Consider the following 23,786-nt stretch of genomic DNA (forward strand, 5'->3'; position numbering starts at 1 on the left):
ATTATTTAATCTTAAATTACACAAACATAATTGAAAAGGAGTTAAGTACTAAGTATGAGATTCAAATGTACCAAGCAAAAGAGTACAACTTAGTAAATACACGAAAAATTAAGACTTTTGAGAGACCAGCGACCCGCCCCGACTTTGCACGGGTGCAATATTTATAGTACATATACTACAGAATTTGTTTATTTACACCATCACATTAGAAACTTCTAAAATTATCAGTATTTCTTTACTATATTACCCATATACGCATTATACACAAAAAACTTCCTCTCGAATCATTCTGTGTTTAAAAAAAAACGCAAGCATACATAGGGAAAGTAACGACTTTGTTTTATACTATGTAATGATAATGATGCTCCTCGTTCTACGCTACGTTTAAGGAGTTTTCAAGAGTAACATTTATTATCAAATTAGATTATTTATCGTATCATACATGGATAAAATTCTTACCCATGTCAAGATCCAATATTTAAGAAAACTGTACCAAAACATTAAATTAACGCTGGGTATATCAAATGTAAAGTCTTAGTCTAAAAGACTACTTGAAACTGCAAAGCGTTATTATTATACAATAATATTTTATTCTTTAACCTCCCCAGAAACGTTGCAAACTCAAACTCCTTCATTCAATAAAGAAGCATTACACTTACATATTGATGGTCAAATTATAAACTACCGTCGTTCGGAAAAGAAAACACCCTGACCTGAGAAGAGCCGGCGAAAGAAACTCAACGGGTATTTTATTTGTCAAACTAGTTATATAAATATGAATTAAAATACCCAAGAGGCGATCGTTTCATTTCCAAGGTATGCTATCAATCATAAACTCACTAATTGTATAGTCACTGATGTAAATATTCAGTGGTAAACTTTAAGAAAAGTTACAATATATATTTATTTAAAGGTAATATATTTATTGAAAATCTGTAATTTTAACTAACATACTACACTTCCAGTAAACTTTGTTTACGGTTGTAACAAACACACACAATTTTGTATTCAAAAATCAAAGTACGGACAGAAAAACATTTAAATACTACAAAAAAAAATATAGATGAATTGATAACCTCCTTTTTGAAGTCAGTTGTAAACATTGGTTCTGGATACCGATCAATAACACACTACAAACACAAACATAAGACCATTTGTAAAGGGAAATAATTAAAACAATCGAATAACGAAAATATTGAATCAACTTTATTTTGTACAAAATAGTTACAAATCGATTCGTTCAAAAACACACAAATTATTATACATTCATACAATATTCTATAATACGCGATATATAACATACTAGACATAATTTTCACTTACAAATAATATATTATAACTCATCGGGTATGACTTTAAGGAATCGATACGACAGTCGATTCCCGAATATCGATGAATCGATTTCTTCTTGACATTATATAAAAATAATCAACTCAAAGATAGTGTAGACAATTTCATCCTACAAATGCAGATTTTGAACACAAAATTAATTAGACCGTATTGTCATCAACCCATTTTGGTATTGAAAATTTTGATAATATTTCAGAGACAACCGTCTTTATGAAAATGTCTTTAAAACAATATTCATAACACTATAGTTATATACATATCAAATGTAACAGGGTTACTATCATAATAAATGCCTTCTAAATTAAAAAAAAAAAAAAAGATCTACATTTTTTATATTTTGTCATAAGTAGGACAACGGAATGGCCTACCTAAAGGTTATTGGTAACCTTTCATCACCAGTTTGCCACCAACTCACTTGTGCCTGCGGTTACACTGGCTCACTTATCCCTTGAATTGGAATATGATGACGCCGAGATGGCCCAGTGGTTAGAACGCGTGCATCTTAACCGATGATTGCGAGTTCAAATCCAGGCAAGCACCACTGAGTATTCATGTGCTTAATTTGTCTTTATTCATCTCGTGCTCAGCGGTGACTAATTTCATAGAAATTCTGCCACATGTATATTCCTGCAACCTGCATTGGAACAGCCTGATGTATTATGCTCCAAACCTTTTCCTTAAAGGGAGAGGAGGCCTTAGCCCAGCAGTGGGAAATTTACGGGCACCAAGTACAGTTCTATGGATTATTTACATTTTCGCACAACATAGTTCAATAATTATAAGCACAATTCACGGATAGTACCAGGGTTACATTGGTTAGATATCTTTTGTACTAGACTTGTTGTATTAAGAAGCTGATGATGGATCATGAATCAGGGAATATGGAGTGCGTCTGTGTTTGTACCACACTTATGCACTATACCATACCCTGCGTGATCTTTGGTCTCCTTTGAGAATAGCTGTCGTGGTCGAAATAGTTCAGGGCGACATCAGCACCATCATTTCGAGTGATCATCTCTTAAGGTTTATGAATTAGCTACTTATCCCTTTTAAGACAATGAAAATAAATTAAAAACTAAAAGTATCAAGACTATTCATCGACTTATTTTCCCGGACTAATGAGAAAACAATCTATAATTATTCTGATATAAAAATCCGTACAACGTAATCGGGTCGGGTAGTATGTTAAACAAAAACAAGCAATGGAAAAATTGCCCTAACCTTTACGAAAGTCTAATTTTTAGTTGTTTTCGTAAAGTTCAATATACCTACTTGAATTATTAATCAACAGCGTACCGTCAGCACAAAAATATTATTTAAACATAAAGTTCTTCTTTAATATATTTATAAGCAAATACAATATATTTGTTAATTTAAGAATCGAATGCATTTGAAGTTATTTTATGAATTCGTAACCATGAAAACCATATGGAACGCAACAAACAGATATATGTTCGAGATATACTGTAAACTAAAGTTATCATATAGGGACTTTTCCATTTACAGTAGTGATAAACAATTTCAACATAAATTCACTACGGCGAATTTCGCAAAGGGGGAATTTGACCGCCATTTTGTACTTAAAAAGACTATATGGTTAGAGCAAGAAAAATTCTAAATTATATATAAAAAAAAGAAAAGTAACAGCCAGCCATGCTTTAGGCCTAAGGCCTGTTCTCCCTTTTAAGGAGAAATCTTGGAACTTATTGATAATTTCCACATACAGACTATACTATAAAAATTACCAACTAATCCTTTAAAATAATTTAGCATAACAGATTTACAGTTCAATATATATTATATAGTTTCTTAAATACACAAAGTATATAAAAAAGAATTCTAATTGTACATTATTTATCTTATGTATAATAAAATGATAAATATTAAATGCTAAAATTCGTATTATGCTTAACATTATACTAATAAATGGGGTGTCACCAAACACATTGTTTAAAAGTACAGTCAGAATAAGAAAACCTTTGTCAGTTTTCAAATTCATTTCTTTACCAAGTCTTAAGCTCTAAGTACCTTTTGAATCTAGACATCGAATCATTGCGACGCAATATGTCATTCGCGATCAGTAAAGCAGATTATCGCTTACACTGAGCACACGAAAATAGATCTTAAGGTGACGTACCTTTTCTTATCCTGACTGTACATTATAATATTCAAAGGAACAATTAAATAAATAAATAATGATTTATTTATCTGCAACGCTATAGATATATTCGCAATAGACAAATCTTGTGTTTGTTCTATTCATGGATATAGCATTCGCTTCGCTTGTTAAAACGAGTGTATTTGATCATAAATGCTCTATAATCCAACGCAATACAAAAGTTGTCTATGCAAAAATAATTATAAATAAAAATAATAATAACGTAGTTTTTTAATACTTCGAGACACAAACATTAAAATAGTTGTTTGAAAACATTTCTATTGGAAGATATTAGAAAATATTTACATTTTATACAATCCATACCGAATACATATCCCAGAGTATGTCTGGATACAAAGCTGCATTCATATTATTACTTAAGAGCTGCGGTATGAAGGATTACTGGTAGTCATAGGATACATACCCACACTCAACCCGGGTTAACAATATCTGATCCCTGATTGTAACCCCTGTTTTCCACGCTCATACATTACAGATAATATATTTGGGCAATAGTAAGATACCGGAAATATAATCTTTTTTTTTTTAAATAATTGAATAGTAGTCAATGATGCACAGTCTGCTGATAAGAAACTTTAACACCAGTAAAGTGTACATACAAATCACAACATTACAAGCGAAAGAAATACATTACAAATTGTTTCTTTTTAATCTGTGCGAATCGAAAAAAGTATTTAATGTATTTTTACAATTATTAACTACAAGGCAAGATTGATCGTTTCAATAATAATTTTCGCTTCTATATATCAGAGCAGAAATCCATTCAAACATAAAAAACTTTAGAAACAAAAAAAAAACCATTAATTTACATTATGTAAGATGTTAAAATGACGTCACATTAATGTCAAAAAATAATTAATAACATACCGGTATTATCTTGGTCATACTTCATATATGTCACAAACACTTTAAGGAGCTGGTAGCTCAACTGGTAACGCTACCGTCTTTAAAATCCCACAACACATTCAAATACAAGAACATCTGAGTGTCCACATAGCGAGAGAATCCTTTAAATCAGCCTGGTTATTCAAGTCCAAAGAGCCAGTTGATGCCTTGAGAGAGGAAGAGAACCAGTGGTTGCCAGGCGATCACCCATCTGATCCAATCCAGCAGTTGTCCATAGAGTATATGTGGTCTGTCCCATCTGACATTACGTTCAGGAATCGTTTAATTATTGTTCATAAAAACTACATAATCACAAGTACATTTTTTAACCATTATTTTATAAATTAACTAGCTTTTGCCCGCGACTTCGTTCGCGTGGACCTCAGGTTCGTCCCGTCTAGTCTAGTAATCGCTTAAAATCGCTTCGTAAATAAGCCATTATTTCTCGTACAAAAGAAAGGAAAGAAGAAGTAAAGGATAAAAAATGGTTATTGTGGATTATTCCTAAGAGATAAACATATACCATCACGGACTTTTTTGTAGACCTTTTTAAGTTGTACAATACTGTAGTACATTGTTTTGGTCTATCTTGTAGGATTCAGTCAGCGTTTGCAATGTAAGCGCAAAAAAATGTGTTTTTTTTACGACCTCACATTAGAAACCTCAAAAATTGTAGCCTATGTGTTATTCTGATGTATAAGCTATATTGTGGTAAAGTTTCATTCAAATCCATTCAGTAGTTTTTACGTGAAAGAGTAACAAACATCCATACATACAAACTTTCGCCTTTATAATAGTAGTAGGATATAACTACTATACTCCAGCCAAATTCGATGTGGAATGTTTAATAACAAAGCGTTGCTTAGCAACCAACGTCAGGCAGATACTCAAAACATTTTTAGAAATATGTACAACAATTATTTTTGATGTTAATAAAAATTAAATTTGATGATTAATAATAAAATATTAAAGGCAAAGGACTAAGCGCATTCTTGGTTATAATTATAACACTTATGATCATCTGGAATAATGTAGATCTCAAAAATAATACCTCCAATTTTAAAATTATATCAGAAATTACCTCGTAGTTACATAACTCGCTTTATTAACTTTATCTATCGCCTCCCCAACGACAGGACTCATTAAGATTAATTTGAAACAGTGATTTTAGTGCTATATTTATGCTAGCCAAAACAAGATATCTTTTTTTTAATCTATGTGTAATGAAACGTTGTGTGTAATGTTAACATTCTCAACCTGTTGTGGTTATACTACCATTATAATACGACTAAAAATATTCTCCACAAATTAGGAAGATCCTGTATCGCCATTATATACCTTCCTAAATCTTAAAAAAACATCCAAATGTTACAAACCTGCGATTTCTTTACGTCAGTATTAAAATATAGGGTTGTTAGTTTTGTAGTAGTATTATAGTGGTAATTAAAATTTTTTAAACTTTTATTTTAAGCTAATTTTCATATAAATTATGTATTGACCGGCTAAATAAAATTTTTGAATTCTATATTAAATTAAATTTTTTGTGTTTAAACAGGAAATTGTGTTATAATGAATATAGTTGTAATTATAATAATAATTATTTTTTATTAAGAGTGTATCAACCCTAATTATGATGACACATGGTTTGTTTACTAAAATTCCAGATCGAATGTGGCTGGAGTATAGTTTTCTGATAAATTTGAAACTGGATATTTCCAAATATATTGATTTAAATTACATTAATAATGATGAAATAATTAGTACTATTGTTTTAAGAAAACCTACAATATATCTGTTTTAATTGTTCTCACTTTTGTCGTTTAATTCTTGTGAGCAACGACTAGTGACTCGCCTTAATCTTAATAATAAATTGACGATTATTTATAATGCCGATAATAACCTGTTATTGTCGGCATTTTTGTTATATTATCCGGGTAGGCATATATTATCATATATAGCCATATGTCTCCACTCCACCTGATGGTAAGTGGAAGTGGAGTCCAAACGCGAAGACGACCATTACAGTCAGCAAGAATGAGCTACACTAGTCACCTTCGCCATGCCGACCCGCAAGATAACTCTTTACTCGTTTGAAGGCAGGCAGGTTATTAAGAGACGGGGATAATTATATAAACAAGAATTAGGAAATACAGTGCAACCTTAATATACCATACCTCAATATATTTAACAAATTTTTCGTAATCCCCTTGAATTGTCCATTAAGAGTCAATGAAAAATATACCTTTACATTACGAACACAACATAACCCCTTTATAACGAATTTTCAACTATCAAGAAAACATATAAATAACTCTAATTAACAAATATTGTCAATTCAAAACCTTTGTATAGTTCCTTTTAAGATATGAACCTACTATGACGGATTTTACTGAATTTAATTTTAATTATTAATGTAAATAAATGTTTTGTTACCTACTTGAATGTTTTTTAATAGAAAATACATATATGTTCGCTATAACAAGATGAATAAGTAATCATAATCATCCTCCTGCCCTTATCCCAATTTTATTTGGGGTTAGCACAGCATGTCTTCTCCTTCCATACTTATCTATCAGACGTCATCTCACAAGTAACATTCCTTCTAACCATATCGTCTTTCATACAGTCCATCCATCGTTTCCTTGGTCGTCCTCTACCTATATATCCATCCACATCCATGCTCAAAGCCTTCCTCACAATATGTTCCATAATACGTAATGTTGAGGTACATAAAACTATTTTTTTACCTCTATAACGAAATTTTGACCAACCAACCTTAAAATAACAAACCTCAGTTCAACGAATTACTTGATATAATAAATGTTTAGTGCACTTTGTAAATTTTTATGTAAATATGTTGAGCGTAATAAAATTAAGTTGTAAATATTTTTGTGATCGTTCTTATTTGTTGTCTTAATAATATTGTAATATGTTTATCTAATTATTTATATATTATTGTATTGTTTTAGGTTATGGGTTAATAGAGTCTACTACTATTGTGCCCTTAAAATTATTTTAAGCCTGCAATCTCGACCGCACCGTTCAATCTCCATCGTGTCTTCTTGGCACAAATAAAAGCCATATATTAAAAAAAAAAAATTACTTGTTAACTTACAATAATATATCGAGGTTGCACTGTTATTTGATAATCTTATTTATGTCACTTGTCATGTTATATCTAGTTATTATTACAAAGGATACGGGTTAGTAAACATCCTCTTGAGATCCACTTTCTCCTTGCAGTACGGACAGGTCTGCTTCTTGCCAACGATGCACCAGCCCCGGATACAGAACTCATGGAAAACGTGACTACAGGTCAGTTTATATGTATTCTCTGCAATTAAGATCACATGTTAATAAGTTATTCGATGACCTCTGTGGTCGAGTTGTGTGTCCACCGGTTTTCAAGGGTACGGTTCTGAGTTCAATTCCAGGCCAAGTCAATGCAGAAAAAGTTTATTATTTTTCCATGTTGTCTTGGGTCTGGCTGTTTGTGGTACTGTCGTTACTTATGATTTTCCATAACCCAAATATTTTAGCTACTTACTTTACTATATTGCCTATGCATTATATACAAAAACCTTCCTCTAAAACCACCCTATGTATTAAAACAACCACATCAAAATCCCTTGTTTAATTTTAAAGAGCTAAGCATACATAAGGACTGATTACTCTCCGAACCGGTGGTAGCTTCACTTAATTGTAAATTGACGATTCAAAAGTGCTTGTAAAAGCCCACTTGAATAAAGATTATTTTGATTTTGATTTTTTTGAGACAGCGGTAAGCGACTTTATTTTATACTATGTAAAGATACATACCTAATACACCTTCCTCATTAACATCAACCAATAACTTATTGCCGCAGACAGCACACACATTGCTCTCCAAGTGTCGAGTTGGCATCCCTTCCTTTGTGTAATACTGAAACAGGAAGAATCAAATCATAATAAACTTTATTCAAGTGGGCTTTTACAAGCACTTTTTAATCGTCAATTAACAATTAAGTGAAGCTACCACCGGTTCGGAAAGTAGATTCTACCGAGAAGAACCGGCAACAAACTCAGTAGCTACTCTTTTTCAACATTTAAAAAATACAGTCATGTTAGTTAATATAATTATTTAAATTAATATATCATGCGTGGAAGTCAACAGCTATTAATTCCACGCTTTTTTATCATCTACAAAATCTTGTATCGAGTAATACGCCTTTTTTTCCAATGTATTTTTTATAAACGATTTGAATTTACGAAAGGGCAAAGTTAAATTATATTATATAAATATTATTATAAAATGATAACAACCAATTAAATCAAGTAGTTAGCACATTTTTAGTTTTACTTCTTTACATAGTATAAAACAAAGTTGCTTTCTCTGTCCCTGTATCCCTTTGAATGCTTTAATCTTTAAAACAAAGCAACGGATTTTGATGCAGTTTTTTTCTTTAATAGATACGGTGATTCGAGAGGGAGGTTTTTTTGTAAATGATAAATGGATAATGTAAAGTAACACTGATAATTTTAGAAGTTTGTAATGTGAATTTTTAAATAAAAAAATGGGCTATTTTACTGGTTTTTAAAATCCATTTTATATTATTTAGTAGAGGTTAAGGAACCCAGTAAAAGTTGTTTTTTTTTCATTTCTAGTACATATTTGCCGAAAAATATCAAATTAATTAAATAAAAAATTTCATATTTAAATAACGCGCGAAAACGCTACTTGAATAAATCAAGTATTATTTTCAAGTTTCGTTAGGAAATTAACATTTTGAAACTCATAATATACACTGATTACAATAATTCACAATTTATTATTCGCATTGTCTAATAGCCTATTCTGTAGTATATTATTGAGTCGAGATGGCCCAGTGGTTAGAACGCGTGCATCTTAACCGATGATTGCGGGTTCAAACCCAGGCAAGCACCGCTGATTCATGTGCTTAATTTGTCTTTATAATTCATCTCGTGCTCAGCGGTGAAGGAAAACATCGTGAGGAAACCTGCATATGACAAATTTCATAGAAATTCTGCCACATGTCTATTCCACCAACCCGCATTGGAACAATGTGGTGGAATAAGTTCCAAACCTTCTCCTCAAAGGGAGAGGAAGCCTTTAGCCCCGCAGTGGGAATTTACAGGCTGTTGTTGTTGTTGTAGTATATTTAGTATCAGTATTGCATAGTAGTATAATAAAATAATCTTTACCCCTATAGAAGCGGCCATTTTGTCAGTACAGTATTCAGCAACATCCCGGCCCAGCACACCAAAGTACAGTCCGTAGAACAGTGACATGAGCCCGACATCCATCCACACTTGAGGCTTGTGATTGAATATGGAATTGATGTTCATGAAGGTCATCATCATGACTATGTAGCCGAACACACCGAAGAAACAGCTCACTTTATATATTAGGTAGAACCACTTGTACACCAATCTGAAAAAAGTAATTAATATATGAGTTTCATATCGATAAATTCTACAAGTTAAAGATCACCAATTAGTTTAGTTTAGCTTATTACAAAATTTCATTAAGTACTTCTCAGCATTAGAGGCCATTCATTTATTACGTTAGACGATCTAGGGGGGAGAGGGGTCGACCATGTCTTTTGTTTTCTTACCCCCCTGAGAAGGAGTTTCGATATTTCTTACTAAAATAAAAAAAATACGCAAAGTTAAAATATTATAAGAAACTGCGTACCTTTAGAACCTATTACAAACAGTTGTTTGTAATAAGTTCTAAAAGTTTCAAAAAGTTGTTACTTTACATTTATTCATTTATTCTTTTTCAGTTCTTACGTAATAAATATTTTACAGGGGTTCCTATTCTTATTTTTTCTTATCATAGGGGGGGAGAGGGTCAAAAAGTAGTGAAAATAGTCTGACTTAATAAATGAATGGCCCCTTGCATCTTTAATTTATTTTCTTTAAGGCGGAATATTCTAGACCTTGAAGCTACAATGATGATTTTTATTTTTGTTATTCTGATTTAGAGATGGTAACACTCTTGCATCGTGGTTGGCTGGTTAAGAAAGCTGACTGACCTCGGCTGACCATAGAGTGATTGGACACATTTTTTTTTTTTTTTTTACTTTATTCAAGTAGGCTTTTATAAGCACTTTTGAATCGTCATTTTACAATTAAGTGAAGCTACCACCGGTTCGGAATGTAGATTCTACCGAGAAGAACCGGCAAGAAATTCAGTAGTTACTCTTTTTTAACATTTAAAAAATACAAAGTCATGTTAATTAAATACAATTATTTAAATTAATGTATCCTGCTTGGAAGTCAACAGGTATTAACTCCACGCTTTTTTATCATCTATAAAATCTTGTATCGAATAATATGCTTTTTCTACCAAAGTATTTTTACAAACGATTTAAATTAACTAAACGGCAAAGTTAAAAATGTCTGCGGAATTTTATTATAGAAACGGATACCTTGCCCCAAGAAGGATTTATTGACTTAGCGGAGTCGGAAACTTGGCGTTATAAGCTTATTCTTACTCCTAGTGCACATACAATGATTATCACTGATTTTATCAAAGTGATGATTGTGAGGTAACAGGAGGAATAAAAAGAAATCGGAAGAGCGGTCTCAGAATCCGGGTTTACCGGGATTATCTTAAAAATTAAGGGTGATTGATTGTACAACTGGGAATGTGCATGGTGAACCTATTATGTTAAAATAAAAGTATTTATTTTAGATCAAAGAGCTGAGATGGCCCAGTGGTTAGAACGCGTGCATCTTAACCGATGATCGCGAGTTCAAACCCTGGCAAGCACCACTATACATATGTGCTTAATTTGTGTTTATAATTCATCTCGTACTCAGCGGTGAAGGAAAACATCGTGAGGAAACCTGCATGTGACAAATTTCATAAAAATTCTGCCACATGTGTATTCCACCAACCCGCATTGGAACAGCGTGGTGGAATATGTTCCAAACCTTCTCCTTAAACGGAGAGGAGATCTTTAGCCCAGTAGTGGGAATTTACAGGCTGTTGTTGATTTGTTGATTGAAAAGTATTTATATCCAAACGAACTGAGTTTTGATTTATAAAACTACTATCCTCCACCACTTTCATAAAAAAATCATATCATAAACCTCGGCGTAGTGACAGACATGGGCTTCTGGGATGACTTCCAAATGACAATGGCCGTCAGCAGCGTGAACACCGTCCACACAACGATGAACCTCGTCCAGTGGTTGCTGATGCTCATCAGCAGAGGTATCGACCACATCGATATCATCGTAAACAGCTGGAATAAAAACAAACTGTAATAAGCACAGAGTCGAGATGGCCCAGTGGTTAGAACGCGAGCATCTTAACCGATGATTGCGGGTTCAAACCCAGGCAAGCACCGCTGATTCATGTGCTTAATTTGTCTTTATAATTCATCTCGTTCTCAGCGGTTAAGGAAAACATCGTGAGGAAACCTGCGTGTGACAAATTTCATAGAAATTCTGCCACATGTGTATTCCACCAACCCGCATTGGGACAGTGTGGCGGAATATGTTCCAAACCTTCTCCTCAAAGGGAGAGGAGGCCTTTAGCCCAGCAGAGGGAATTTACAGGCTGTTGTTGTAATAAGCACAATGGCAGAATAATCCATTTACATATTGGTGTGTTTCGTGAAAACAAATAACAGCACTAATAATGCTCCAGTAAGTTACAGAGCCCTGGCCTATCATCCTCCTCACTCTTAAAATAAATTTAGACCCAATCACCCATGACGGCATTAAATAAAAACAAACTTAAGAAATGTTATCCAATTTTTTTGCTGTCTCTACTCTTAATTGGCTTAAATTCGGCGTGGAGGGGCGCGCCTTAGTGAGATTGATGAATGTCGAGTGAATAGATCTATCTAACACATAAGACTGTAATAACATAAATATTTTTTTTTCTTTTAGGCATATCTGAAAGCAACATTCCACCTAGGCTTCCTCTCCGTTCAAGTATCATTTGGAGTTTATTCCAATTAATTGTCCAGTATCTTAGAGATAAACATTTGTAAATAGTTTTAAAAATGCAATTCTGTCCTGAGCCATTTACTCCATCAACATTGACAAGATAATACATAAAAAGATTGAATACATAAGCTAAGAGACACGTTGAGCCTTTAGTTAAAATCCATGTATTCTATGGAATTATATTATAAGGAATTCTGACATAATGCATTACTAATATTAATATTATATATATGAAATTCTACGCATTTATATTATTATTAAAACAAACGAAAAATCGGTTTCGGCCGAGTTTCGGCCAAGGATCAAGTTTCGGCGGCAGTTTCGGTTTCAGCTAAAATGGGCCGTAACTTTTGGCGAAACCGAAACTGATATCGGGAGGATCGGAGTCGTGCACGCTCGCCTAACTTCGTTTCTCGCGGCAAAGCTTTGGCGGCCGCTGGCGACTCTTTCCGGTAATTGTCGCGCACCGTTCATTACATTTCGTTGTATAGGTAAACTTATTTCAAGATTTGTTTTCCATTCTGATGATCTATTGATGTATTTTTGATATATTCGTTTATTATTACAGTTTTTTTTTTTTTTGTTTAGACTAAAATGTCGCAAAGAGAAAATCTCCAATTCCGAAGTACTTCGACAAAAGTATCAGCATATAAGCAAATCAAAGTATTAATTCATAAGATTTTAAAATACCAATACTTAGTATTTAATAACTATAAAAATAGTATTCATATTTCAATATTATATTAAATTACAACCAACTTAATATACCGTGTTTCTATTTCCTGTCCTAATAAATACAGAATAATGGATAAAATGCACCAAATTTTAGTATTTAAAGGAATTTTATATTTGACTACCTGAGTTTCGGTTTTGGTTTCGGCCGAAACTAAAGCCACGGCCGGAATTCTGGCCGGAAAACCATTTTTGTTAAAAACCACATTTGTTCGTACTCTAATTGTTGTTACATACAAGACTACTAAAGTAAACTTATATTGATAGAAAATAGAATATTGCTTATTAATATTATTAAGGAATTAAAATGAATAGATACCATTTTTATTCTATGTTACTTTAGTAGGAAAGATATATAAGAGTAGAGAAGTATTGACAATTATTAAGTACTAGTCGTTGCATATGGCTTCGCTCGAGGTTAAGGGGTTGATTGTCAGGTGTTTGGCATTACAAAGAACTTCAGCTTACTATGTATCAAATTTGGTGGAATGGTTTGATATTGAAGAAGCAAGAGAGAGACAGACGACAGTTTCTTTCGCATTTATAATATTAGAATAGATATAATAACTCACTGCATACGATCTGTAATGTAAATTCTTCCATTCCGATACTACTAAGTGAGCCACGACAAGCGTCACAATAAGGATGATCACCATTGTCATATGCATAGAGTCGTGACCCTTGTGCATCTCATGCAGCTTCTGATGATCATATCTGTAAGCAAACATTTTACACACATCAATAGATAGACAGTGTTTCTCAAGTAAATAAGTATGTAGTGTTATGATACTGTGTAAGAATAAGGATGACAATTGTTATAATTATTGTCATAGTTTTAGTAGTTTTCTTATACATTATGTATTTGCAATTATTTACAAATTTGCAATTAATCAAGAGAATCACTAAACATCTGCTTAATGATATTTATGAGTATGTATAGTATGACACAACTTAGTATCAATAAATTCAATAGATGCGATTACTGACAATTTATACAACCAATAGCTCCCTACTGTGTCATTTGACACTATTCGTCACTATAGAATTTTCATGTGAATTCAACCTGAGAAAGAAAGTGCATGGAAATTGACTTGTCAAATTGACGAATATATTAGGTCATACGATATTATAAGTTATTACATTTGGGTAAAGATCATATTCACATAAGGAATAAATATTGATAATTTGAGATAGCATACTTAACTCGGATGTGATTGGTTTTATGAATTTCGCTGATGCTACGTCTAAGTTGTGTCGTACTATACATATGTATAAAATAAATTTTTAAATTATCTTGATCAATCATTTGATTACACATGTCTTTGATCTTTTACTTAATGTTATTTTAAACACTTAAAAGATAAATTATTATACTAAGAATTAATGTAGGTAATCAAATTTTATTAAAATATCTAAGATTAACAATATTAACTATATAGCCCTAATTGCTATTACAATCATACTTTTAATCATTTCTGAATCATAATTGTCAACAAATTTTATGATAATATTATATATCCATAAAGTATGTATGAATGTTTGTCAATAAGCCTCAAATTTTAAATAAAATCACAAATGTAAAAGAAATGTAGCAACAAAAAATTATTTTACAAAGCTAAATAATCAAAATATATTGTAAAAATAAATAAAATCTGTCGTTTACGTGGCCAATATGTTTATTGGTATAACAATAAACTAATACATTTTTTATCAATAAATTTAAAAATTATAGGCAATCAGAAAATAATTGTATTTTTATTATTATGCCATATTCAATTTATATGTAAATAGATCGCAAACGTACCTTAATTTTTCCTCCGATGTCATTTCTTCGTACGACTGAAAAAAATAAAAAAATATATGTATAACACGAGTACCTTATAAATACATAAAATTTCATAAGTTCGAATAATTATATATACTATATATAGGACAAAATGCTTGGAGTTTTGTTATAATATTTATTTACTATCTAATTAGTTTTGAAATAAAAGAAAAACTAATTAATACCTTGTTACCGTCGACCGGTCGATGAAGATCCATTTTTGCTTATATTATAAAATCCAGCAATGTAACCCAATAAACACTTACAAATAGCTTAGACTATCGCTTAATATTTACATAATTTAATTGAAATATTACAATAAACTATAAGCGTTATCAAATACCGCAATGAGTTAAATTAAAGATTTCGAAGTGCCGTTGCCATGTTCTGTCAAAGCCGTGAACAGAGTATACAAATTATAAATACATACGTACGTCATACATTTCAATTGTTGACATAATTGTCATAATGCGAAATGCAAATAGTTTTTTAACATAACTTATTCAACATAAATATCTAATTTCAAACATTATTTTAACATGGAAAAGACAAATAACTTATTAAGTATTTTTTTTACTTTAAGTAGAAAAAACAATTTCTATCAACTATTTCAAAACAAAACGAAAGTATTTTAAATTTTTCTTTAGCCCGCGGACATCAATTTACTCAAATGTATGAAGAACGATTATTATAATAGCCACAGTAGACTATAATTTATAGTCATTATTATTAAAGTTTACTGCTATGATTTATCTTTTAATTTTAATTCTTATTTTGATTTAATGAATTGGAATAACGATCAGTTACTTATCCAGAAGTCATTCGAACACTTTAAAAAGTACGTGGTAGATCTGCCTACCCTCTATTCCTTTTAAGATATGACATTGGTTTAAAACTGTTAATTTTTAAAATTATAATTACCCCCAAGATAAAATTTTTGTGGGTAACATTGCATTTCATACATTTTTATAGTTTATACTAAGTGGTGTCAAAACTTGACTATTTCCAGTTTTCACAAACTAATTACGGGTATATTATACTATAGTATTTTGTGATTTTAGTAATTTGGTCCTAATCACGAATAAGTTTAGTCGTAATATTACATAATTGGATTTTGTTTTATTTTATTACAAACAATGCCGCGTAAACCGTGTTACTGGACGCGTAAATTAGAGTTGGAACTAGTTGATTTTGTTCGTCAAAAAGAATTTATTTGGAAACCGATTGGAAATACGAATCATCTTATTCAGCAGAAGTACAAGGCGTACGCTGAATTCGCAGCGAGACTGGGACGCGGCTTTACAGGTAATAAATATATTTTAACGTATTTATCTCATAATGATTCCATGATTCGAGTTCGCGAGTCGAGATCGAGTTGATGGCCCAGTGGTTAGAACGCGTGCATCTTAACTGATGATTGCGGGTTCAAACCCAGGCGAGCACCGCTAATTCATGTGTTTAATTTGTCTTTATAATTCGTCTCGTGCTCAGCGGTGAAGGAAAACATCGTGAGGAAACCTGCATGTGACAGATTTCATAGAAATTCTGTTACATGTGTATTCCACCAACCCGCATTGGAACAGCATGTTGGAATATGTTCCAAACCTTCTCCTCAAAGGGAGAGGCCTTTAGCGCAGCAGTGGGAATTTACAGGCTGTTGTTGTTTGTTTATTTGATTCCATGATAAATAACAAAAACATTTACATAGTGGTAGGGCTTTGTGCAAGCTGAGCCCGTTTAGACGTGTACTCATCAGATAATCGTCCTCCAAACAATAATAAAGGAAAAGATTGCCTTTATAACTTCTGGCACAAGGCACATAAAATCTTAGTTCAAAGGGTGTTTGGTGATATTATGGTTAATATTTCTTGCGGCACCAATATCTATTGGCTCTGGTGAGCACTTACTACTAGGTGGTCCATTTATCTGTTAACTTATGAGGGTGAAACTAGATATAGATATAGTCTGAAAGAAAAGTTAATGTTATTTGTAACTTTAAACTTCTCATATACCCCAATTTACACTAATATTTATTGTACTATTGTACATTTTCTCCTTCAAATGATTCAACAGAAAAACATGGGTTTCTTGGTAATTTTACATTTCTATTTAACTTATTATTATTACTGTAGTACCAATTAAAAGTACTTTTTAGTGAGGCTTTAATTTGGACTATTTGAACTTTTTGAAAAAAAATATTAAATGTTTGAAAATTGGACAGTAGGTATACCTTAATAATTATAACTTACCTTGTATTAAAATCTCAACCTTTTTTTTTACATAACAGTGATAAAACCCTTTTTTGTATGGATGAAAATGTTTGTAGAAAGTTGTTAATTACTAATTATTTTAATGACCTAAACAACATATCAAAAAATCATTATGTTGCTAATTACTTGACCTCTTCACGGGCTTTATTGACTTGTCTAATACACTTTACAACAAAATATTTCTATTGCTTTTAAAGAAATATTTTTAAAAATAAAAATTTTTTCTAAGCTCGTTCTGTCAGAGACCGATGGGTGAATATTCGAAGCACATTTAACCACAACTTAAGGCGAGTTGATAAATCAAGAGAAACAGCTCAGTCAGCTTCAGAGGTGTATGTGCCTTGCTGGCCTTTGTGGAAACCTCTGCAGTTCCTCCGAGAAGCCAATTTGAAAGATGTTGTTAATTATGTAAGTTTGTATTTTGTTAATGAACAAAATTACTAATATTTTTCTCATTTACATTTATATATGATCCTTTATTTATATACACCTTTTTTTCTGAGAATTTCTCAATAGCAGTTTGAAAGATGGTAGTGTTGACATCCATATTTCATTTAGTATGGAATTCATTTGTCTGTTTTTTTAAACTTTACCAGCTTTCGGATTTCTGACAAATCGGGAACATAGGAAAATAAAAAAGAGAGCTTGTATCACTATAATATCTAAAAACTCAACATAAGTATTTGTGGGTAATTATACCCTATAAGTAGGCTCTTTATGTTGCTTGAAACTGGGGTTTATAATCCAAACATAAGTTTTTCAAAGTCTAATAACTTTGACATGTATACTTTTATATGTAAAACATTAACATACAACATACCTCTTAAACCCTGGTGACAAAAAGTTAATAATAATTTAATTCTTATTTGATTTTTTTTAGGATTACACCCTGAATGAAGACTTTAATGATCTTACATCAAATATAGAAGTTAAAGAAGAAGCACCGATGGAATATGAAGTGGATCTTGTTGGTATCAGACAGCGTGGTCAAAGAACTGACAGGCCTCGAAAGAAAATAAAAAATAAAGCTGATAAAAGTAATAACTGTATACAGATCCTGGATGATCTCGTCAAAGCTTTGAATCCTTTGTTAGAGAAAAAAACAGAAGACAGTCGGTACTGGCACTTCGGAAAACATGTTACTGAGCAACTTAATGCAATGAGAAAGATCGACGCTGAATGTGCGAGTCGTGATATTATGTTACTATTAGAAAGCGGGTCTGAAGGCTGAAATGCTATGACAGAAGATTTTGGAGTCAAAGAAAGGTTAACTGAGTACTAAATTTGGATGCTAGTATAAATCGCCAGTGACGAACTGCGAGATCAGAGGCATATTGGTTTTTACTTACTAAGTAACGGAGTTCAAATAAAGGGGTTTGAATCATTAGACTTACTTGTTGATTTGTGAAAACTATCTAAATAATTAATTATGTCAAATTCAACTTCAGGATGCTCTGCTGCTTGTTTGAGTTTGCCTTTTCCATCGATACACGGAGACTTATTAATTCTACACTTTGGCAGTGGCGGCCTTACCCATTGCGAGGCTCCGGGCGATAGGTCTTTGCGAGGCCCTTTGTCCTACGAAAAAGTACCTATCTATGTGATGCGAAAGTTGGTCTGGTTGTTTGATACGAGGGGTGATCAAAAAGTAATGATAATTGATAATAAACAATGTGAATAATGTTATTAAAAAAATATATTTCAACATAGTCTCCTAATAAGTCAATACACTTGGTCCAACTTTTTTCTGAACCAAGAATTCCTTTCAAAAAAAAAATCTTTACTCTGACTCTCCAAAAATTCTTCAACTGCAGCCATTACTTCGCTGATGTTTTCAAATTTCTTGCCTCGCAGGTGTTCTTTCGGCTTTTCTTTTTCTTTCGGCCAAATCTGGAGAATAGGGTTGGTGTTCGAGTATTTCGAACCCTGATTCTTGGATGGCAGTCATCGAAACTGCGGCTTTGCGAGACGGAGCGTTATCTTGATGGAACAACACACCTGCTCGCAGTTTGCTACGTCTTTTTTGTTTGATGCCCTCCCGCAATCTTCTTATTTGGTTTGCATAATAAGAGCCCGTAATAGTGGCCCCCTTTTCCAAGTACTCCACCATTATAATTCCTTCAGCGTCCCTAAAAACAGACGCCATAACCTTCCCCACTGAACACGACACTTTGAATTGCTTCGGCGTCGGTGATGAGGCTTGCTTCCACTGTTGCTTGGTTTCAGGATCAAAGTGGTGGATCCAGGTCTCGTCCATAGTCACAAAACGTAACAAAAAATGTCTTTATCGCATTGAAACTTCTCGAGATTCGCCCTAGAAATGTCGACTCGTTTGTTTTTCTGCTCGTCGGTTAACATTCTCGGCACCCAGCGCGCAGACACCTTGTTCATATGCAATTTATTCTCTCATATGAAAGCCCTGTGATCTCAGCTACATGCCTGATGGTCACTCTTCGATCTGCCAATACGATATCGTCGACTTTTTTGACGTTGTCTTCAGTGAGGGGCGTGGATGGCCGTTCTTCGCGATGTTCATCTTCTGTGGATGTTCTACCCAACTTAAATTCTTTGGCCCAGCGCGCAACTGTGGAATATGGAGGAGCAGATTCCCTTAATGTTTCCACCAAGTCCCAGTGTATATCTTTGGTAGACATTTTCTTCAAACAAAGGTACTTTATGACAGCTCTTATCTCGTTTTTCTCCATATTGATAAATTATTGTCGACCGTCGCTATTCAAATGATTATATCTCCAAGGAATGATGACCATATGATGATATTTATTATCATGATATTTATATGATTTTTCATCCTGAGCTAGTGGGTATATAAAGAAACTAAACATTTTTTTTTGATTTTTATGAAGTCTAGAAATACCCTCTTATCATTACTTTTGGATCACCCCTCGTAGGTATTCGTTTTGTTTGATAAGAAATGCTAAAGTTGTAAAAATAAATAAATGTTGAGTTTTAAAATATTTTACTTACAATGAGAGATTTACAAAATTAACAAACACAAAGATGTTAGCCACTGATAAATATTAAAATTGATGTTTGCGGCTTTTACTAAGACTAAAATCTTTAATTAGAGCACAATAATCTAACGAATGAGCTACATCATTTTCGATTGACAGAATAGCAAGGGCTGAAAGTCGCTCTTATGTCATCGAATTTCCTAAATATGTTTTAATAATTTTGAGCCTCAAAAAACTCCTTTCAGCAGACGCAACCGTAACAGGTGTAGGGGCTATGATTCTCAGAACTATTTCGATAGTGTGGTAAACATTATTTACATTATTATTTATTTTCTATTATGTATTTCAGCACCGAGATAATGTCATCGTTTCTTTCATACAGAAAATTAAGAATAAAATCAAAAGTCTTAAATAAATAAAAATATAGTAAAACATTTTTGTTTAAATGCTCGACGCGAGGCGAGGCCCTTTCAAACGCGAGGCCCCGGGCGATTGCCCTATTCGCCACCCCCTAAGGCCGCCACTGCACTTTGGTATATTATTCTCTCTACATAGCTCATCGCGCGACTTACCAAAATGACAATCCGATACAAATTTTAATTGTTCAAATACGAAGTAGTGCCTGATACGTTTGGACATTTTGTACAATTTTATTCCCTTGTTTATAGGTCAAAACCTGAGATACTGCGAAATATATGTAAACAGACATGTCAAAACGTGTTAAGACCTGAACAATTTGTCTCACGTATACCTAATTGAGTTACAGAGTCTAAATTATTGAGGTACCTAAACGTCGAAAAAATCTTAGAATTGTGCGAAGCGTGTTTGTCTAACAACAACAGAGCTACATAACACATTCAGAAGGCAGAACTTGATTTTAAAAATCGTCAGGGAATAGATAAAAGTTTGTAGCTGGGTTTGTGTATACTGTAGAGGATAATGAAAGTCACTAACTGGTTCACGATTTATTAACGAGACGGTACAATTATACGGACTGTGACGCACTTGATAGACACTCTGTTTTACATATGCAATGCTTCGACTTTTATACATGATATATGCCAAAGAATATGACATACACAGATGTGAAATATTTTAGTCATAGAATATGTAACTTTACTAAATGTTTACTTTAATACATATGTGCATATACGGCACAAGTCTTCTTCCATCTCTCTCTCACGGGCTATATGCAGCTAATGAGTAGCTGCATATAGCCCGTTACGAATAAAATGATCATCAAAACGCTTGCGTGGGAATATGAACATTGAGCCAATGGAATTTCCTATTGCATTACGGGCTCACGCCATGGTGCCCAAAGTGCCTCTTTCTGCCGAGGTCATGGCACTAACCTGTATTACACTTCGTCTTCTAAGGACCCTTATAACTCCTCCACATTTACTACTATTCGTTACTGTTCCATCACAACCGATGGCTAAAATGGTTTCTTCAAATATCATGAGAGTCGTCTTATAGCAAACTCTACCCCTTTTGCGGTTCCTTGACTTGGAACCAAGCGCGGATCCAGCCCTCAAAAAAGTTGTGGTCACAGCTACTAGAAAATCGCCTAAGTACGAGTCGGATCATGAACATGCACATTAACAATCATGCAAATCGTTTATGAACTTTTGAATTAGATTATTTCCTCTGGGCATCAGGAGTTTGGCCTTAGAAATGGAAATAAACTTAGGAGTATATTTTAGGTTTAGGTTAGGTTTCTCAGATGCTTCTGTAAAGTAATCACACCGGATCTTCTAACGATATATGGTCTAATCCAGGGCAATTTCCTTCAGAAATGTTCGTCGTAATAATAATTGGCCACTATTTTCTTTATATATTATTTGACTATTTATGCCTATGTTCAAAATTGAGAAAAATAATCGCATTGGCCATCTACGAGTCATTCTGCCTACGGAATATACTTCTTTCATGTGATCCACGACGTCGACTCCTCCTTTAGTCCCGTTGTAATAAGTAATGATTTCCGGTTTTTGAGCAGCGCCGGTAGTTTCATCGATCTTGTCATCATTGTGTAAAGTTGACAAAAGTAGGACTATTTTTTTTTGCTTTTTATTAGGTACGTAGGATATTAGTACCTTCTTCTCACCAAATCCGAACATTGTACTTGGCTTCTCTCTATCTTTGGTGTACAGAAAGCATGGTGGGATTTATTTTTTGTTTTTTCGCACAGTGCCTACTATAGTTGTTCGGTGGTTAACAATCAGCTCGTCAGCAAGAGGAATTGACGTAAAGTAATTATCCATTGTTATATTTCGGCCAGTATTCCAAATGTTTGTGGATAATCTTTTCACCAAAGCGCTTGGACTGTTATCAACGTTGAATGATCCCTCTGGTTGTTTACCGGCATATACTTCCAAGTTGCTGGTATAAAACGATTTTGAATCCACGAGAGCATATATTTTTATGCCGTATTTTGCGGGTTTATTGGCCATGTACACGCGGAACTTGCAACGTCCTCTAAATGACTCTAACATCTCATCAATTGTGTCATTTTCTCCAATCTGGTAATGTTTCTGACAATTGGAGACAAAAGTTTCAAAAACAAATCCTCATCGCTGCCATATTATCATGTTGAGCACGTTCTACCCGAGTTTCCACGTTATCGAAACGAACATTTCTTAACAGAAAAAAAGAATCTAGTCTTTGACATGGTTGCTCTGAATATATCAGGCGCAGTCCCGTCATCAATCCACATTTCGTGTATATCCAGGTGATGCATTTTTTTCATCCCAGCCATAAGTAAAAGCCCGACTAAAGCTTTTATCTCAGTCAAGTCGGTTTCTTTGGTATCTCGCTCCCTAAAAAAACTTCTCCTTACGTATACGTATGTGCATATTTGTGAATAACACGATTTCTTCCAGCATTTGTTGAGTAACAAATAAATCGAAACATTCAAATGGAGTTTGAGAATTTTTAGCCACTTCACCTTTTACTCCGGGGTGATTTATGACAATATTTTCTTGCCTAGTTTGTATATTAGGTCTTGAAGGAGGATGTACTAACCACTTCGTTCCATCTTTCCCTTCATACATAGGAAATCTTGTAGGCCGTTGCTGTGAGCTTATATCAGTTGTAGAACCAACAAAGGTTCTTCGTCTGTCAATCAGCTAAGCCAGAGGTTCATTGCTTGATTATGGTGAACGAGATCTAATGGGCGATCGTGAGTGATGGCGAGATAGTCCTTGGGATGCCACGGTGATAGAAGAACGACCGCAGCTTCTTTGTGTTACGTTGTATACGCCTCGAAGGTCTCTGGGACGTGCTAACTGGGGATAGGTTTCGAATTACTTGCGTTACAGTAGAACTAAGTGTGTTAGATTGCGTATTTTGTATTACTGCGGCTCCAGCACTACGACCCCGTTCGTAACCACAGCCACGACCACGCCGTAATGACTCCCGAGTAGGCACAGGGGATACGCGACAGGTTGATGGCTCATCCTTGTCAGATTCTGCCGCTGACTGCTCCGTGTCAGTACAATGATCACTATGTTCACTTTCCCGGTCACTTTCAGAAAAATTTTCATCTTCCTCGACGTCATTCTTCAACCACGCAAGTATTTGTTCGTCTTGTTTGTTTGTCATTT

At 33.5% G+C, this 23,786-nt stretch overlaps 2 protein-coding genes across 2 annotated transcripts; one reads left to right on the forward strand and one right to left on the reverse strand.

The window, feature by feature from the left end:
- Window positions 1-4,318: 4,318 nt before the first annotated feature.
- On the reverse strand, window positions 4,319-15,339 carry LOC124537949 (RING finger protein 121). Its single transcript, XM_047114939.1, has 8 exons — window positions 15,125-15,339; window positions 14,919-14,953; window positions 13,687-13,828; window positions 11,516-11,670; window positions 9,617-9,845; window positions 8,234-8,336; window positions 7,616-7,748; window positions 4,319-4,673 (listed from the first exon to the last, which is right to left on the reverse strand). The coding sequence occupies exons 1-8, from the start codon at window positions 15,155-15,157 to the stop codon at window positions 4,553-4,555; spliced, it is 951 nt and encodes a 316-aa protein (XP_046970895.1). The 5' UTR covers window positions 15,158-15,339; the 3' UTR covers window positions 4,319-4,552.
- A 569-nt stretch (window positions 15,340-15,908) lies between these two features.
- On the forward strand, window positions 15,909-18,664 carry LOC124537993. The gene is made up of 3 exons (XM_047114995.1): window positions 15,909-16,244; window positions 17,439-17,617; window positions 18,090-18,664. Exons 1-3 carry the CDS (start codon window positions 16,076-16,078, stop codon window positions 18,438-18,440), a joined length of 699 nt encoding a protein of 232 aa, XP_046970951.1. The 5' UTR covers window positions 15,909-16,075; the 3' UTR covers window positions 18,441-18,664.
- Window positions 18,665-23,786: the final 5,122 nt, after the last annotated feature.

This window comes from Vanessa cardui, chromosome 19 (genome assembly GCF_905220365.1).
Source record: "Vanessa cardui chromosome 19, ilVanCard2.1, whole genome shotgun sequence".
Classification (NCBI taxonomy): Eukaryota; Metazoa; Arthropoda; class Insecta; order Lepidoptera; family Nymphalidae; genus Vanessa; species Vanessa cardui.

What these genes read in the sequence shown, in the direction of transcription:
- LOC124537949 (XM_047114939.1), bottom strand. Translation starts at nt 15,157, where the DNA reads ATGGATCTTCATCGACCGGTCGACGGTAACAAG. An exon ending in ACATCGGAGGAAAAATTAAG is followed by an intron (nt 13,829 to 14,918) that starts GTACGTTTGCGA and finishes GTTTGCTTACAG; the next exon opens with ATATGATCATCAGAAGCTGC. An exon ending in AAATGGCCGCTTCTATAGGG is followed by an intron (nt 8,337 to 9,616) that starts GTAAAGATTATT and finishes TTCCTGTTTCAG; the next exon opens with TATTACACAAAGGAAGGGAT.
- LOC124537993 (XM_047114995.1), top strand. Translation starts at nt 16,076, where the DNA reads ATGCCGCGTAAACCGTGTTACTGGACGCGTAAATTAGAGTTGGAACTA. An exon ending in ACTGGGACGCGGCTTTACAG is followed by an intron (nt 16,245 to 17,438) that starts GTAATAAATATA and finishes ATTTTTTCTAAG; the next exon opens with CTCGTTCTGTCAGAGACCGA. An exon ending in TGAAAGATGTTGTTAATTAT is followed by an intron (nt 17,618 to 18,089) that starts GTAAGTTTGTAT and finishes GATTTTTTTTAG; the next exon opens with GATTACACCCTGAATGAAGA.